The sequence below is a fragment of the Varanus komodoensis genome, unplaced genomic scaffold (assembly GCF_004798865.1).
Source record: "Varanus komodoensis strain SLA01 unplaced genomic scaffold, ASM479886v1 scaffold20_3, whole genome shotgun sequence".
Lineage (NCBI taxonomy): Eukaryota > Metazoa > Chordata > Lepidosauria > Squamata > Varanidae > Varanus > Varanus komodoensis.
The window spans coordinates 65,647-83,223 of NW_025335588.1; the positions used below are offsets into that span (position 1 = coordinate 65,647).

General features: G+C 64.3%; 2 protein-coding genes across 3 annotated transcripts in view; one reads left to right on the top strand and one right to left on the bottom strand.

Moving 5' to 3' along the window:
• Positions 1–2,875: 2,875 nt before the first annotated feature.
• Positions 2,876–5,607, top strand: ABHD15 (abhydrolase domain containing 15). The gene is made up of 2 exons (XM_044430568.1): positions 2,876–3,705; positions 5,088–5,607. The coding sequence occupies exons 1-2, from the start codon at positions 2,876–2,878 to the stop codon at positions 5,605–5,607; spliced, it is 1,350 nt and encodes a 449-aa protein (XP_044286503.1).
• Positions 5,608–6,447: 840 nt separating this feature from the next.
• The window catches only part of TAOK1 (TAO kinase 1), a 35,521-nt gene continuing 24,391 nt past the window's right edge, over positions 6,448–17,577 (bottom strand). For both annotated transcript variants that reach the window (XM_044430556.1, XM_044430555.1), the window contains exons 14-20: positions 16,854–17,090; positions 16,477–16,605; positions 15,949–16,152; positions 15,574–15,813; positions 15,162–15,374; positions 14,899–15,081; positions 6,448–13,816 (exon numbers count right to left, since the gene is read on the bottom strand). In XM_044430556.1, the coding sequence (XP_044286491.1) occupies positions 13,355–13,816; positions 14,899–15,081; positions 15,162–15,374; positions 15,574–15,813; positions 15,949–16,152; positions 16,477–16,605; positions 16,854–17,090 (1,668 nt within the window). In that variant the 3' untranslated portion in view covers positions 6,448–13,354. The remainder of the gene's footprint in view (positions 13,817–14,898; positions 15,082–15,161; positions 15,375–15,573; positions 15,814–15,948; positions 16,153–16,476; positions 16,606–16,853; positions 17,091–17,577) is intronic.

The window sequence follows — 17,577 nt, forward strand, 5'->3', positions numbered from 1 at the left end:
TTTCAATTTATATCCTGCCTTTTTCCTACAAAGGGCTCAAGGCAGCTGACATCATTCTCCTCCTCCATCTTATCCCCACAACAGCAACCCTGTGAGGTAGGCTGGGCTGAGAGTCTGTGACTGGCCCAAAGTCACCCAGTTGGCTCTGTGGCCGAGCGGGGACTCGAACCCGGATCGCCTGAATCTCAGTCCCATGCTCTTAACCACTAAATGCTAACACAATTGAATTTTATCTGGCCAGGGCGGCTTATTTTATAATGTGTGTTTTAAATTATGATTATTTTATATGGATATTTTAACTTATTGTTTTATCTAGTGTTGTAAGCCGCCCCGAGGCTTCGGCGAATGGGGCGGCATAAAAATGTTTTAATAAATAAAGAAAGAAAGGGACGAGGCGCAGCCTTCCGTTGGACGGCCAGCCCGGCCTCCCTGACCCACATGCAGCGGTGCCGCGATTCGGGGCTGCCTTCGGCTCGGGAGCTTAGCTGAGTTTTCGTCGCGTCCTTAATGGTGCTTCCGATTTACCATTTTTAATGTCATGTTTCAGTTCAGGTTTGGTTCGTAATCTGTTTTATAGAGTGCCATTCCGGGGCAGAAAGGTTATGAGCAAGGGGGATCATAACACGCCCCGCGTGGGTCCATGGAAGGGGGAGAAAAACCATCCCTTTCACATGGGTTGTGAACTGGGTGGGGCCAGGAGGGGTTAAGGGCTGTGGGAACAGAGCAGCCGAGCTTTGATGCCGCTTCTGGACCAATTAATCTTCGCAAACCATTCCAGGGTGTTTGCAAAGCCCTGGGCGCTTCAGGGCCAGAACGTTTAACTGATCACTTGGACGGTTTCAGAGATGCAGTGGCTCGGACAGGTACTCTCTAAAACTTCTTGCTGCTCCGAGTTAGAGAGGCACAGATTTTTCTGTGTTTTCAGCACCTGCAGAAAACATTACTTTCCCGGCAGGCAAGCCCAGGAATGCTGCCTTCGATATCCAGTAATATACATTATGTAAGCAGTTATTGTTTTTGATGCTGCTCAAGCACACCTGGTTTCTGAACTAAAATCGGAGAGCCGTTTGCCTACAAGCCGAAGCCAGAGGCCTGCAGCTGGAGGGGGGGGGGCGACAAGGAGAAGGGTCTTATTTTTATTATTATTTATTATTTATTAAAACATTTTTATGCCGCCCCATTCGCCGAAGCCTCAGGGCGGCTTACAACATAGATAAAACAAGTTAAAATCCATATAAAATAATCTTAATTAAAACTCACATTATAAAATAAGCCGCCCTGGCCAGATAAAATTCAATTGTATTTAGCATTTAAAATGTTGCTTAAATAAAAAGGTCTTAGCCTGGCGCCGAAAAACAAATAACGACGGCGCCAGGCGGACCTCTCTGGGGAGCGCATTCCATAACTTAGGCGCCACCGCTGAGAAAGCCCTTCTCCGAGTAGCCACCCTCCTAATTTCTCTCACGGAGGGTTCCCGGAGAAGGGCCTCTCCCGCCGATCTCAGGGGGCGACTGGGCAAATATGGATGTAAGCGCTCCTTCAGGTAACCAGGACCCAAGCCGTTTAGGGCTTTATAGGTCATTACCAACACCTTGAATTGGGCCCGGACTTCAATGGGGAGCCAGTGAAGCTGACGGAGAACTGGTGTCATGTGAACATAACGTCCAGTCCCCGTCAGCAGCCTGGCAGCTCTATTCTGAACCAATTGAAGTATCCGGACCGTCTTCAAGGGTAGCCCCACGTAGAGCGCATTACAGAAGTCAAGACGGGAAGTCACCAGCGCATGAGTCACTGTTGCAAGGCAGTCGTACTCCAGGTAGGGGCGCAGCTGATGAATCAGCCGAAGCTGGAGGAAAGCGCTCCTCGCCGCTGTTGTCACCTGAGCTTCAAGTGAAAGCTCCGGGTCGAGGAGCACTCCCAAGCTGCGGACCTTGTCCCTAGGAGGGAGTGCAACCCCATTCAGGACAAGGTTCAGGTCACCTTCTCCGAAGCCCGAACCGCCAACCAACAGGACCTCCGTCTTCTCAGAGGTGGCCCCCAGATTCCAGAATGATTTGCTTCTCTGAGGCCTGCCTAACCCCAGCATCTGCCTTTTCAGCAGCGGGTTGAGACTGCCCTCTGCTCCCAGGCATTTCATCCGTGTTGATCGTTCTAACAGGAGTGGCGTTGATTAAAATGATTTTAGTTTCAGCTACTTGGAATGTTATGCTGTATTGTATTATATTTCAGTTGTCATCCTTTTCTTGCTATTGAATCTATCTTTCGAATTGTGAGATGCCAAGAGAGCTTTGACAGTTTGGCAAAATGCAAATTAAAATCCGCGATCCCAGTGGTGATGATAATAATGAACTGTAAAGGAAGAAGCAGGCCCTTGTTTGCGAGAGCTGTTTTTGTCGTCTTTGACACTGGCGAACGGCGATTCTCCTCCGGGAATCTGCTTTGGGCTTCAGCTCCTGGCTTATTTCTCTTCTCAGGGCCTCTCCGGGCACTTTGGGAACACCGAGTAAAAAGAATACAGACATCTGACCACAAGAACCCCTCCCATGGCCGTTCACATGGGCCTGCGAGCTCAGGGGAACCGGGCCAAGCCAAACCCAAAGAAGGGCTGCGGTCGCTGCAGCCGGATGCCACTGGGGAGAAGCGGGGAAGTGCCTCTGGCTTTGCAGCATGCCTCCCCCCTTCGGGGCTCCAGCAGGAAGGGTGAGTGGTCCCGGCAGCCAGAGGGTTAACACCTGTGTGAGAACCGCCACCCCGACTTCTCCCGCCACCGGCTCAGACAAATACGCTGTTTGCTAAGTTACCAGGCGCTGGCAGGCGGGCGAGAGACGGGCGGACGCTGCTCTGCCGCGGACGGGTCCCCGAGAGAGACGGAGGGATGGCCCCCTGGCTGGTGGTGTGCCTCGCTCTCTGCCTCTCCTTCTGGTGGCTGTGGAGGCACCTGGCCCTCCCAGGCTGCGGGACACGCCATGCGGGGCCCCGGCGGGCCCCCACGGAGGGCGGGCACGGGGCCGCAGCCCGTCCGGGAGAGGAGACTGCCACACGGGTCGGGGACTGCCGGCTGTTCTGCAAGCCCTCGGCCCTGGCACACGCCCTGGTCGGGGCCTTCCGGCACTCGGCCGAGCTGGACGCCCGCCACTGGCTCTGGAAGGGCTGGCCGAGCCTGCAGACGGCCGTGCAGCTCCTCTGGCCCCCGGGCCGGCCGCTGGCGATCTCCCGGGAGCACCTGCAGCTGCCGGACGGCGGCATCGTCGCGCTGGACTGGGTGGGCGCCCCCCCGGGCCGGGCCGGGGCCCCCCACGTGCTGCTGATCGTGCCGGGCGCGGCCGGCCAGGTCACCCGCGGCATCCGCCAGCTGTGCCGCCTGGCCCTGCGGGAAGGGTGCTTCCCGGCCGTCTTCAACCGGCGGGGCCACAACGGCTGCCCCCTCACCACCCCGAGGCTGCAGCCCTTCGGGGACCCCGCGGACCTGCGGGAGGCCGTGGCGTACGTCCGCTTCCGGCACCCCTCCGCGCCGCTCTTCGCCGTCAGCGAAGGCTCCGGCTCCGGGCTGCTGCTCTCCTACCTGGGCGAACACGGGGCGTCGAGCGGCCTGGCCGGGGCGGCCTGCGTCTCCCCCGTGCTGAGGGCCCGGGCTTGGTTCGAGGCCGGCACCCCGTGGTGGCACGAATGGATCTCGCTGGCACTGCAGAGGAGACAAATCAGCAGGTGAGCCCCTTGCGGCTGCGGTGCCTGCCCTGCAGCGCCCACTGGGCTTCTCTTCCCCTCCCGGAGTCCCCGGGCCCATTCGACACGCTGGGAGCCGGGAGCCTAGGCAATCGCCCAGGGCTTGCCTCGCCCCCAGGACCGAAGCTCGGCTTGCTCCTGTGTCAAGAGCAGTGCAAACTTCCACCGATGGAGAGATTGTATCCAGGCAGCGGTCCTCGGAGCTAATCGCAGAGCAAAGGAGAGCCTGCCAGAGGCACTCCAGCTGCAGGCTCCCAGCCTTTGATTTGCTCTCAAGGCGGTCCTTTGGCCTGTACTCACTCTTGGGGGGCAGACCCACACTCCTGCCCCCAACCAGTGGGAAACAGCTCCGAGCGACTCCTTTGAGGCTTGCAAGAGAGAGCAGGGATTTAGCAGGCAGGGCTGAAGTGCACAGTGCCTTACAGGCCCCTGAGGGCGAGCTGCGTGGTTTGGATTACTTGAGAGTAAGCGCACGGCCCCTCAATCCAGGATGGACCCGACACGTATTAAAGGGTCGTTATTCTGTCCCAGCTCCCTTTTTTCTTCAAGTTTTCCCCGTTGGCAGTAATCCGTCCTCCATAAGAACTAGTAACTTGTTTTGACTGAATCAGAAGCCATGACCTCCTGAATTTCCCGCATGCAACACCCCTGACACGTAGCTTTGAAGACTGTACTAGCCAGCTATTACTATCTGGGCGGGTGCGTGCCAGCAGAGCAAGCGTCAGTTCTGTCACCAAGACCATCGGCCATGCTTGCTGTGGCCGATGGGAGTTGAAGCCCGAGGGCATCTTCCGCAAAGGCTGCCCTAAGCCCAGTGGCTTTTTTTTTTTTTTCCGATTTATATCCTGCCTTTTTCCTATGAAGGGCTCAAGGCAGCTTACATCATTCTCCTCCTCCATCTTATCCCCACAACAACAGCCCTGTGAGGGAGGTTGGGCTGAGAGTCTGTGACTGGCCCAGAGTCACCCAGTTGGCCCCATGGCTGAGCAGGGACTTGAACCCGGATCACCTGAGTCCCAGTCCCATGCTCTTCACCACTACGCCACACTGCCTTCCACGACAGCGGAGATGTCCCGAGAGCGCCCTGCCCTCCCTGAGTCCTGCCCGTTGTTCCCTCCACATCTCCGGTTCGGAACTGCCCCCTGGGGACCCATGGATGCTGTTGCCGCGACAACCCGGGTGCCACATCCGTCCCGGGACGCTCGGATTCCCACTGGGGAGGGCCCAGGGGACAGGAGGGGGTCAGAGCAGGTACTTCCCTCCCGGGCTAACGGCGAGGGGAGCCCGTGGGCCCCCCACACCCCGCCCCGCCCTGCCCGGCCACGCCGAGCCCCCCCAACCGTGGCCGCTCCTTCCGCCCCCAGGTACGCCGAGGCCCTGCGAGGGGCGGTGGACGTGGACCGGGCGCTGGGCAGCCGCTCGCTGCGGGCCCTGGAAGAGGCGCTCTTCTGCCACGCCGGGAGCCCGGGCGCCACGTGGGAGGCCTACTGGGAGCGCAACGAGCCCCTGCGGGACGCGGACGAGGTGGCCGTGCCGGTGCTGTGCCTCTGCAGCGCCGACGACCCCGTGCGCGGGCCGCCGGGCGCCACCCTGCCCTGGGAGCTCTTCCAGAGCAGCCCCTACCTCTTCCTGCTGCTCAGCCCCCACGGCGGGCACTGCGGCTTCCTCGGGAGGCGCCTCGGGGAGTCGTGGGGCAACCCGGTGGCCCTCCGCTTCCTGCGGGCCGTGCTGGAGTTCCTCCGCCTGGAGGAGCAGCCGGAGGAGAGGCCGGGACGGAGGAGCTCGGCCCTGCCCCATCGCCGCTGGCGGGGCACCCTTCCGAGCGCAGGGGCCGGGCCCCCTTCCCCGGAGAGCTTCAGCTGGCACCGCTCGTACACCCGCTGACCTCGGAGAGGAGAGGGGGCCGCTGGCCGGGTGCCCAGGGGGCCGTGGGGCTTACAACCCGGCCAAATCAACTAAGGGCAATCGACGACGTGGGGGAACGTTGGGCCCTGGGGTGGGGCAAAATAAAGGCTTTGCTGACGCACCGACTGGCCAAATCCGGGCATTTCTCGCCACGCAGGAGGGGAAGCCGGCGCGTGGTCCCGCCGGCTGTGCTTTCGGGCGAGCAGACCCGCCAAGGCAGTCTGTGAATTGGGCCTCGCTGAACTGAGCTGCCCAGGATGCTGGGAAATGTGGTGCTCTGAAGCAGGGGGTGAATGTGGAGCACTGCATTACAAAATAACTTGAAATGGGGCTGGGGGGGATAACCTCCCAAAGCAAGAAACCGTATCCCCCGATCGCCGGCAAGAAAGAGGGCCGTGGCAGGACAGAGGTTTGGGGCTTGGCGTCCTGTGAGGCTGGGGGCTGCAGCCCTTGGGGGGCGCTGCCCTCAGCTGGCACCCTCCCCATGGGCCGCACCAGTCTGCTGGCTGAGGGATGCTGGGAATTGCAGTCCAACCCACCCAGAGTAGGGGAGGGCAGCGGCTCTGGGCCCCCTCCTGGCCTCCCCAACCTCAACGGGGCAACCGGCTTGACCTGCGGAAGGGCCCCGAAGGCAGGGCAGAGGTTCGGGGGCCCGAGCGAGCCCCCGCGGACACGTCCCGCGAGGCAGGTAGCGTCAGTTGCGACTGGGCAGCGCTAAGCAGGGCGACTTGCACGGAGGGCGAAGCGGAGATCCCCGGCCAGCGTTCGGAGAGTCCGGCCTGGGCCACCTTTGCAAGCAAGAAGAACCGACACAGCATCTACTAAAATTACTTTATTACAGCTCAATTTTTTTAAACATTTCCTTTGCTATGATACAAAGGATACTTACAAACAAAATATTACAGATGACCTCTTTCCCGTGTCCCCTGGCCCCCAACAGCTTGGTAACAGCTTTAAATGCACAATCTATACAATTAATACAGGTTATATATGAGCTATTATGTACGTCTGAACCAGAAGAATACCGGAATACTGACAAGAATTATCGTACAAAAGCACTCACGCCACACTTTGCCCAGTGGGGAAACGCACATCGCTCGGCGTGGGGCGCAAAAGCTGGGAGTCGTTCACGCTCAGTATGCCAAGCCGGCGCCTAGGAAAACTACCCTCCTGGCCTGCCCATTTCCGTGCCCGGGTGTGACCAGCCCGCCGGGGAGGAGGCTTGGCCAGGGATCTCTGAACCCAACTTGAAAGAAATGAAACGGGAACCCCGCCAAGGCAACGGAGGCGGCCGGGGATCCCTGAACGGCCAATTCTTCTATGCAACGTGTGAGCTGTCCTGTCGTTGAGAGCCGGGCCTTGGATTAGTGTCTTTCGGAATAATTCGCTCCGGGTTTCCTCTTTAGTGTGCCTGCCCGTCCATGTGGATTTCGTTTCTACAGACCGCTCTACCGGCTGGATAGAGCGGTGGTCCAAAACGCTTGGAAAAATTGCAGGGTTGAGCCGAAAGGATTCCTTGTGACCTGTAGGAGAAGCTGCGCCTACCAAGCTAGTGCAGAGCCGCTGGGTTCGCTCGCTCTCTGTTCTCAAAGCCCCCCGTTTTCCTGCAGCCATCGCCTCGCTTGCTCTCCAAAACCCTCTCCCCAAAAGTAACGGGGCAGTGAACTTGCCCCCATCCCATCGCTTTTAAGAACTGTGCAACAAGAGCCGGCACTCTCCTTTTCCAGTCTCCTTTTGGATGGGTGACTGGAACGGACTGTCAAAAATTAATTTGAATGGCCAGATGTTTGCACGGCAAGCTGCAAACGGGGGACAGAAACAGGGAGCGTCAAAGCATCAGCAGGTTGTGAAGTGGAAGGCGTGGGGACGGTGGGGGAGAAAGGATATCATGCTGGAGTTGTGAAGCCATGGGGTGGGACTCCTGATTGCAGGGAAATTAAGAAACCGAGCGGCCGGGCGGCTGGCTGCTGTGGGGGGTGGCTGGAGAATTATACATTCAAGATGCTTTTGAAATTGGTTTTACCCCGTGGGGTAAACTTCTACTGAAGCTGAAGCAACAGGTCATTAGAAAGCAAGTCTCTCTTGTTGTTAAAGTAATCTTCACAAGACAAGCAAGCGTCCGTTTCCACTTGTTTAAAATGTCAAATGTACACTATTCACAGCTCACACCAGCCCGAGGCCTCCGTTCGGTTGCCCCCTGCCTTGCCCATTATGGCAGAGGCGGCTACGAGACCCCACCTGGCACAGGTAACCTGCACCCCCCTCCACCTGCGCAGCACTGAGCGGCCAGGGCGGATCCGGAGCACCCAAAGGTGTCGGGCGATGCACAGGTGTTGGCTACTTTTAGAAGGGAAGCACCCCCCCACCCCATCATTTCGGTAACTATTTCCGCTTCTTCCCACGTGGGCCGATGCACCACTAGTTTTAAGAGTTGTAACTGGAGTTTGTTCAAATCCGCTCTGGGGAGGCCAGGAGCAAATGCAGCCTGGGCCGGAAAGGGGCGAGGCAAATGGGGGGGGGGGGCAGAACGTGGGGCTGTGGGGAGGGAGAAGCGACACGCCTGCATGAACCCACATCGCAGCCACGGGCGAGGCGCCGCTTCGCACAAGCGGGCAGGCGGGCGGGCGAGTGGGGCACGCACCCCACACCTTCACTGGAGGCAAATTCAGAGGCGGGCGGCCACACGCCTCAGGGCCTTATCTGCAGCAAAAAGCTACCTGACTCCGTCCGCGCGAGGAGGAACCGGCTGGGCGGCAGGGGCATTTTGAAAAGGAAAACTGGGAATAATCCGAGCACCGCAAGCCAAAAGCCCCGGCCACGGGCCCTGCCTTTTGGTCCCACGGAGCCGACCCAAAACAGCGCAGGGCTGGGGTCAGCAGCCAGCGACGGGACCCCTGGAGCCCACCGGTCTCCCCTGAACGCCGGCCCTGGCGTGCTCTCGCCACGTCTCAAACGAGCTCCGGAAAAGACGGACGGGCCGAGAGGAGAGGAGATGCCTGCCAGAGAAAGAAAACACGACAAAACCAGGCAAACGTGGGAACAAGAAGCTCTGTTAAGCTTCCGTGTGGGCTTCTCGGCTGGCCCCGTGGCACGGAGAGGCGACCCTAATTTAAAAATGGACTGGGAAGCACGGCAGGTGGCGAGAAGGGGAAGGCTCCAGGTCTGGAAGAAAAGACGCGCGCTGACACGCAACACCCAAGCCAATTTGTGAGCTACTATTTACAGATAAACTGCAGATCTTCCTTTCGCTACATTCCCCAAACAAGCTGCTTGCCGGAAGAGGGGACCAGGTGTGTTGCTCCAACTCACCCGTAACGTTGGCAGGGCACCAGTCCTCATGAAGACCGGGGTGCATTTGGTAGGTGGAGAGGTTAAAAAATGCTGGGTTTGGGTCGGGCAGGAAGTACTTGGGAAAGGCCCGCAGACGTGCCTGCCGGCTGATCCGGAGGGGACGGGCGGAGGGGGAACGGCTCCGAAGAGACACTCGGCTGCGAGTGAGGCACCTCGCTGGTTCACGCGGGCCCTGACTGCTGACACGACGCTTTCGCCCCGGCGCGTGTGTTTACCGAAGAGTTGGGGAGAAGGGTCCGCGGAAAAGATAGCGCAGAGTTTAAAAGGGTGCGGGCACGGCACTCATGCTCCACATGATCAAGAGCAGAAAAACATCTTTGGAGGGGAGGGAGGGGCAGCTGCTGCTGTGGGAGAGGCGGCTTCCATTCCGACAAGCCGGCGGCCACACGGGAAGACCGGCTTGCTGGAAGCGTGGAAGGCACGTCTTCCTCCGTGATCTGGGGGCAACCGCTCCTCGCGAGCGATGCCACCGTCTTTACCCTGAGGGGACCTGCTTCCTAGGAGGGTGGCGACACCGTTCTGGAAGGCAGGCCGGCCACGGGGCTGGAGCGCCTGGGCTCGCCTCTGCCCCCGTCTGGCTACTGGCCCGGCCCAACCGGCCGAGAGCAGCCTTGTGCGTGGGGCGCACGGACCCCCGGGGACGCTGGGCACGGCGCCCAAGCCCTCCCCCCCGACCCGCACGGCTCCTGCCGCAGCCCTGCGTTACGGGTGGCGCGGCCCGACCGTCAGGAGCACACGCGGCGCTCCGGACCCAGGCACAGGGGTGCGTGTGTTGCGGGACCACCCAGCCGGGCTTCTGCGGCGGGCGCACACGTGCCGGCAGCCACGCGCTCAAACTGCGGGCACGGCGGGGGCTCGAGCGGCCCGCAGTGCCACCCCATCCAGCAAGATGACAGCGGGGGGGTGATTTTCCCGGCTCCCTGCCCAGCCTTCCTCCCGCGGGCACCTGCAGCGGTGCTGCACCACGATTCCCAGCATCCCCGGCTGCTCAAGCTTGTCTGGGCCTGCTACTGACAGCGCAAACCCAGGGACAGGGGCCTAAGAGACACCCCCATTCCCAGATGTCGGGGGGGTGCACCGCGGCACGGCAGGCATGGAGGGGCAGGCAACTGCGCGCACAAATACGACGGAGGGATGGTCGACAGATGCCGCCCCCGGAGCCGCGTGCTTCCCGGCGTGGGCGCCTGCAGACCCCCCAACCCAAGCGGAAGGCGTCGGGGTGGCCTGCCTCCGCGGGACGGGCTCCGGGTAGCACCGACCGGCCCCCACGGGAGCCCCCCCGCCCCCCAGGCAGGGAAGCATCTCAGAGCCCCAGGAAACCTGCTTTTGGGCCACGGGGGCAGGAAGAGGGAGAGGGGCTCTGACGTGCGGCCCCCTCCCTCCACCCCGACGCAGGGGGATCGGACTCTCAGCACAAGCGGCCCTCGTGGGGCGCAGGGCCGGCGGTGGCTGGCGGTGACCCGCGGCAGGGAGGCCCCCCCTCGCAGAAAAGCCACCAAGGGCACGGGGACCACGCCGCCACGCTCACTGCCCGCGCAGCCGCCTTCGGTCACGGGGCAGGCCCAGGGGGGAGGCACGGCTGGGAAGCGGAGCCCCCCTCCATGGGCCGGGAGCAGGACGCCGGGAAGGCAGCTCCTGGCCTGGCCGGGCCATTGCAAGAGCCCCGTCGACCCAGACTGCACAGGCAACGGCCGGGATTCTCGCGGCCGCAGCCCAGCTCCTGGGGGGCCACGTGCTCCCCAAGCCTGCGAAGCAGGGGCCTTACGATTCGGAAACGGGAGAGCGCGCCAAGCAGAAAACATCAGCCTCCCAAAGACCAGCGTGGAAGGAACACATGACATAAACAGACCGTCCCACGGGCGAAAAAGCTTTCAAATGTGCAAATGGATTCGGGAAAGACATGCCCCTCGGAGCGGCCGTTCCACACGCCCCTCACAGCGGGCATCCACCTCTCGACAGCATCCAGGTGCCCTCATCTGCCTCCCCACATTTCATTTTCTGGGGGGAAGAAACCACCCACAACCGGTGGAGTCCCAACAGCAAACTGGGCTCGCCTCCACCCTCCCTTCGATCCGTCTCTCTCTCACACACACACTCCACTTAGACCAATTGATCTGAACCAATTTTTGCCAACTATTTTAATTAAAATGTTATTTCATTGAATCGTCCAGGGTCTGGCACACCATCGTTGCGAATGCAAAGGGGGTGGAGGGGAGGGGAGGAAGGCGACACGACGGGCTCTGCTGAAAGCAGCACATGGATCGCGACCGACGCCGCGGGGGCGCGGGGGGGGGAGCGTCAGCAGCACCGCAGCTCCACGGAGCGCTTCACACGGAGGCGGCGAGGTCTGGGGAGGGCCCCGAGCAGAGTCCGTCCAAACCGTCACCCTCCGTGGGGGCCAAAGGACGACGGCCGGATTCGCCCCTCACGGACCCAGCCCCCCACAAATATCCCACGTTAACAGCAGGTTACTGAGGTGCTGCGTAAGAAGGACCCCATCCAGACTTCCCGGGAATCCGGCGAGTTTCCCAGTTAACCTGCACTGCTCCCCATTCTCCCAGTCTCGGCTGAACCCCGTCGCCTTCCGGGAAGGAGTGAAACCGGTTTCATGCCCACCGCGAGGAAAAGGTGCAAGAAGGGCCGTTCCTCCGGCCACGGGTGCCGGGGCAGCTCCGAGGACCTGGCCATGTTCACACAGGACCCCCCCTTTTGACACCCGCATGCCCCCCCGGAACTGCTATGCTTAGAGAGGTCGAGCGCACGGCCTGGCCTCGGAAATCCAGCGTCACGCCCTGCCCTCTCCGGAGGCGGCTGCGGGGCCCCCCGGGTTCCCAGCGATACGATCGACCGGAGCAGAGCAGGGAGGGAGCAGGGAAGCGTTAGCCGAGTTAAGGACCCGGAGTGGCTGGTACTTTCGCTAATTCTTTTTAAAAAGTCACACTGATTTAAAAAAAAAAAAAGAACTGAGCAGCAGTGCAACACAGATTAGAGTATTTTCTATACAAACATGTCGCTCGGACACGAACACATTCGGAACAAAAACCTGCATTTCGGAGCCCCGTCCAAGTGTTCAAAGGCATACGCTAGAGTTAGTAGCTAAGTGTTTCCTTGCGAAGTGTCAGGAGACGAATTTACACGGATCGCCAAGTGGAGCAGCCCTGGGCCCCCTCTCCCGGTGCTGCTCGCACCCCCCCCCCACCGGCTGCCTTGGCAGTTCGGTTTCCAAAGGCCTTCCCCACGGGGAGGACCCTGCCTCACCCGCCGGCCCCCACTCACCCTGAATTCAAGCACGCACAGAGCGCCCAGGAGAGCCCCCGGGCAGCCCCTGCGGCTGTGGGTCCCATGGCGGAAAGGCAGCGGGCCGAGCCAGTGGCCGGGCCGGGCCGGCAGGGGCCGTCAGGCTGGTCGGCAGCGGGGAGACCCTCCCCGGGGGCTCTCCGCGCCCCCATGGCAACTAAAAACACACCGAACGGTTGGCTGCGGCTTTACATGTAAACGAGAAACTGTGGCAAGTCCAGGAAGGTCAACCGAGCTGGCAACTGTAGTGTCAGGAGCGGGACGAGCGGCTCCCGCCACCGATGGCGCGGGCTGCGGTTCCGATTTATGGCATCTCGCACTCACAGCGCTTCTGCAAAGGCGGCCCGGTGGCTGCGAGCCGGGGAGGGTTCGGAAGGACGGGGCGGGCGGGCGACTCCGGGCATCGCGCAACGGTCCTGGCGCTCAACTAGAAGGAGATGTCACAGCGTTAAGCTGGAGAGGCCCCCCCGCCGGGCGCCCCCCCGCCTCCACGGGGGCAGCTGCATGGGCCAACCGTGCGCAGGCCCCCCGGCGGCGCCCCGAGACGAGAGCGGCTCCACCCCGGCCTCTCCGGGCATCCACCTCGTAGTGCAATAGAGAAAGTGCGCGCCGGGGGCGCGGAGGGCTTGCGGCGCCCCCCCCGGCAGGCGAAGCCCCCCGTGGGCCCCGCCTCTGCCAATACCACCACCGCGAAGCAGGGGGGGAGGGAGCCGGGCAGGCGCGCCCCCGGGAGGGGAGCCGCGTCCCACCAGCCTCCCAGGACGGGAATCTGGGGGGGACCCCGCCCTGCGAGCCACGCGGCTGGGGAGAGGGGGAGCCCCCCCGGTGCCGCCAGGGGAGGGCTGCCCTCCGCTCCCCCCGCCGTGCCCCCAGGCGTCCTTTCCGGGCGTGCGGAGAGTGCCTGCGGGGGAGCGCTCGCACAGTGCCCGGCCAGCCTCTGGGGAAGGGGCGTGCGAGCGAGCGAGCGTGCAAGCGTGCGCGTGTCTGTCTGTCGGTCGGTCGGTCGGTCGGTCGGCAGGCTGCGCGGGCGGGCAGGCAGCCCCGGCGGAGTCCGGCCCCGGGAACGGCGCTGGCGCCACTATGTGTAGGACATGTGGGACCCGTTGGAGATCTGCGAGGCGACGCTGCTGCTGCGGCTCATGCCCGGCTCCGTCCGCCCCCCGGAGGCCGTCCGGCGCAGGGCCTGGGGGCTGTTGCGCACGCCCAGGGAGCCGCCCCGGGGCACGCCCTGCATGGGCCCCGAGGGGTGGCCCCACGGCTGGGGGCCGCCCTGCATCGGGTGGCCCCAGGCGGGCGGGGGCCCCCCCGTGGGGTGCCCCCAGTGGGGCCCCGCGGCCCCGGAGGGGTGGTGCGACCAGCTGGACGCTCCCGGGTAGCTGTGGCTGAACGCCTCGGGGGAGAGGCTCGAGAGGACCATGTTGCTGAAGCCGAGCCGCATGCTCTCCGAGTCGAAGGCCTCGATCTCCCGCGCCTGGCGCTCCAGCAGGCTCCGGATCCGCTCGGTCCGCTCGTTCTGCAGGGCCACCATCTCCTCCTCGATCTGGGCGGGGAGAAACGGGAAGCGCAGGGCAGTCGTGGCCGAGGCGCCCGACGAGGCTCCCGCAGGAACCGGCGCGCCCAGCCCAGGCGCTCCTTCGGGCAAGCGTCTGCGCCCCTCGCCCACGTCCCGAGTGGTGCTCCGGGGGCCGGCGGCATCGGAGCGAAGCGGGGCAGCCAACGAGGGGCACCCAGCACACAGAAACCTCACGTCGGACAACCGGGCCTCGCGAGGGGGCTTCGGAGGCCCCCCAGCTGCCACGCCGTGGAGTCCGCCGAGGCGGGAGCTCCAAGGACTGCGGCCCAAGAAACTTCCCCCATGCCCGGGGCAGAATCTGCCTGGCCCTTGCCGCCGCAGCCCCCCGCTGCCCCACGGGCGGCATCGGCCCCTGCCCTGCTCGCCTGGTCCTGTCCGCAACGGAGACGCGCAGCACCGGGCCACAGCCGGTGCCAGCCCAACTCAGAGTAGACCCATTCAGGCGCGTGGTCTTGACAGTCGGCCATGACGAAGTCCTATTCATCTCAGCGGGTCGACTTGAGACCGGACTGGCGCTGGCCCACGACGCCACGCGTGCTTCAGGCGGAACAGAACGTGGGCCTGGCCGCGGGGCTCCGAGTCTGCTCGGCCACGGGGCCCACGGGGGACTCTGGGCCGGGCACAGCCACTCGGCCGAGCCCGCCTCTCGGGGCTGTCGGTCGGGGTAGGATGGGCTACTTCGTTCCCCGTGAGAGGGGAAAAGCAGGAAGCGGCGCAGTGCGAGGCGCCCCCTAGTCTGGTGGCCCCATCCTTCCCCCTGTGGCAGCCTTCCACGGCCTGCGGAGGCCCCGCTCGTCGGGCAGAGCCCGGCAGCCGCACGGCAGCTCTGGAGGCGGCTGACGGGGGGCAGCAGCGGCCGGAGCAGGCCGGCAGAGGGGGCACTCCGGCCCAGGCGCCCCCAAGCGGCCCTTCGGCCCCGCAGGGAGGGAGGCGGGGAAGGCGGGCGGGACGCGCGCCCGGGCTGAGCACGCGAGCCAAGACCCCAGCAACGCGGGAGCCACCGGCCTGGCTGGGACGCGCCCGCAGGGGCCCCCGAGGGGCGGCCGTACCTTCTGCTCCAGGAGGGCCCTGCGCAGGGACACGCGCTGCTCCAGCTCGCGCAGCTCCCGCTCGTGCTGGGCCTCGGCCTGCATCTTGATCTTGCTCTGGTAGGCGTTGAGCAGCTCCAGCTCCTGCTGCAGCTGCATCTTCAGCACCTGGCACTCGGCCTCCTGCGCCTCGTCCAGCCGGAGCTGCAAGGCGGGACAGGCGTTGGCCGGGCAGCCCTGGGCAGGGCAGGGCAGGGCAGGGCCCCCCGGCCCCCGGCACTCACCGCCTGCGTGGAGAGCATCTCGTTGATGCTGTGGTCGTACTGCTCGGCCAGGATGGCCAGCTTGCGGGTCTGCTCCTCCTTGAGCCGCTTCAGCACTGCCTTGTGCTCGCTCTTGGGCGCCGTCTCCAGCAGGTGGTTGCGCAGCGCCTTGTACTGCCGCGTCTGGATCTTGCAGGTGTCCTGGAACTGCTTCTTGATCTGGAGCTCCTTCGACTGGGGCGGGCGGGCGGGGGGGGGGCAGGTGAGCACGGGAAGGTGCCCACACGCCTCCCCGGCCCCCGAGCAAGGGCCGCCGGCCCGCCGATGGCCAGCCCGGTGGCATGGACGCCGGCGGCACCTCAGGGGTCCCCGGGGGCCCCAGGGCCGGGCCCGAGCCCCTGCTCTGCCCCGCTGTCGAGGGCGGGCGGCCTACCTTGAGGCTCTTGGGCTGCTGCCGGACCTCGGTGACGTGCTTGCGCCGCAGCTCCCGCTCCCGCCGCTTGTTGTACTCGAGCTGGTTGGCGAGCTCGGTCTGGTGCTGCAGGCGGATCAGCTCACCCCGCATGCGCTGCACGGCGCCCAGGTGCCGGAACTCCAGCTCCTGCATGGACTCGTGCTGGCGCAGCAGCATGGCGTGCTCCAAGTCCTTCTGCGTCTGCCTCTTGTTGAGCTCCTGGGGGGGCAGGGGGGCGTCAGCCGCGGGTGGGCGGGGGCCTCTGTGGGCGCCCAAGGGCGGTGCCCCCGCCCACCCCCCGGGGCCGCGGCACCCACCCCCCAGCCCGGGGCCCCTGCCGGCCCCCCCACGCACCTCCCGCACGAGGTCCTGCTCCAGGTTGTGGCGCGCCAGCAGCATGCGCCTCTTGAAGCGCCGGCACTCGAGCTCCAGGTACTGCCGCTGGCGCCGCAGCAGGTTGGCCTCCTCCTCGGCCTGGAAGTGCTGGATGTTCTCCTTCTGCTTGGACAGCCACTCCTGCTTCTCCTTCTTGGGGGTGCTCTGGTTCTCGTTCAGCTCCTGTGGGAGCGGGGCGGGCGAGGGGCTTGCTGGGGTGCGGGCAGGCGGAAGCGCGCCTCGGCCCCGGCCCCGGCCCCGGTCCCCTCCCCAGCTGGGCGGGGAGCTCCGACCGGGGGGCGGTGGGGTCCAGCCCCCGGGCCCGACGCGCGGCACTCCGGGGCTGGACGGGCCCCCCGCACCGAGGGGGCTCTCGCTTCCCCGCTCCCGAGCATCGCGCCGGAAGGCAAAGCGCGCCTGGCTGGGGGGCTCCGGGGCAGCCTCCCGTCCCAGAGGGCCGGCCAGGCAGGGGGCGGGGGGGGCGCCTGCGCGCTCTCGGGCGGTCACCTCCTTCAGCTGCTCCTTGCGCAGCTTGTACTCCCTCTTCTGGGACTCCAGGAAGCTGCTCAGCTCCTTCTTCTGCTGGGCCTGAATGTGCTGCTGGAACTTCTTCTCCTCGTTGGCCATGACCTTTGCCTGCGCGAGAGCAGGGGAGAAGCGCTGGCGGCCGAGGACGCACCCTGCGGGCCCGAGGGGGGCACGCTGCGCGCCCTGCCCCTTCCGGGGAGCCGGGTCAGGTGGCCAGCGGAGGCACTGGGCCAGCCCTCCGGCTGGGTGGAGGCACGGTCCCCAGCATCTGCCGCCCAGGGGGTACCGGGAGCTGCCGCCCGCCCGCCCGCCCGCCCGGGGGAACAGGGGGCTCAGGGTCGACCGGGGCCCCGCACCTCCTTCTCCATGGCCGCCTGATGCTTCTTGACGAGCTTCTCCATCTCGGCCGCGAAGTTGCTGCGCTGCGTCTCGAGGTCCTTGTCGAGCCGGAGGCGGTGCTCGTCCATCTCGGCCTTCAGCTTGTTCTCCAGGGCCATGAGCTGCTTCTGGTGCTGCCGCCGCATCCGCTTGTAGCCCGACATCTGCTCCCGCAGCTCCGAGTCCTGCTCGTGCTCCTGCATCTGCCTCGTCACCTGCGGGGGGGGCAGCGCCACAGGGCGGGCTCCGGTTACGCTGGCAGGGGGGCGCTGCGAGGCCCAGGCGGGCGCCAGAGCCGTGTTGCCGGCAGAGCGGGCGACGGGAAGGAAGGAATGCGAGAGGGAGCCTCCGCTCGGCGAGCGTTGCCGGTGAAAGCCACCGCTCAGGCGCAGGGCCTGTTTTGCGTTAGACGGCCGTGCGAGAAGGAACCTCCGATGATCCTCCCAAGCGATGCTCGCAAAATGCTTCAGAACAGGTTCAACGGGGGGTCCTAAGGCTCAGCGTCCTGAAAACACTGATGCGTCTGCGGCTGCCGGGGCAGTTTCGACAGAGGCCGCCTCGCGTTTAGGGTGGAGGCGGCAAGAGCTTCCTCCTTGGCCAGACCCTTTCTTGCCTCGTGCCTGGGCTCCCAGGCAGCCCGCCAGCCTCCAGCACCGGGGGCCGGAAGCCGCACCGCACGAGGACGGCCGGGGGGGGGGGGGG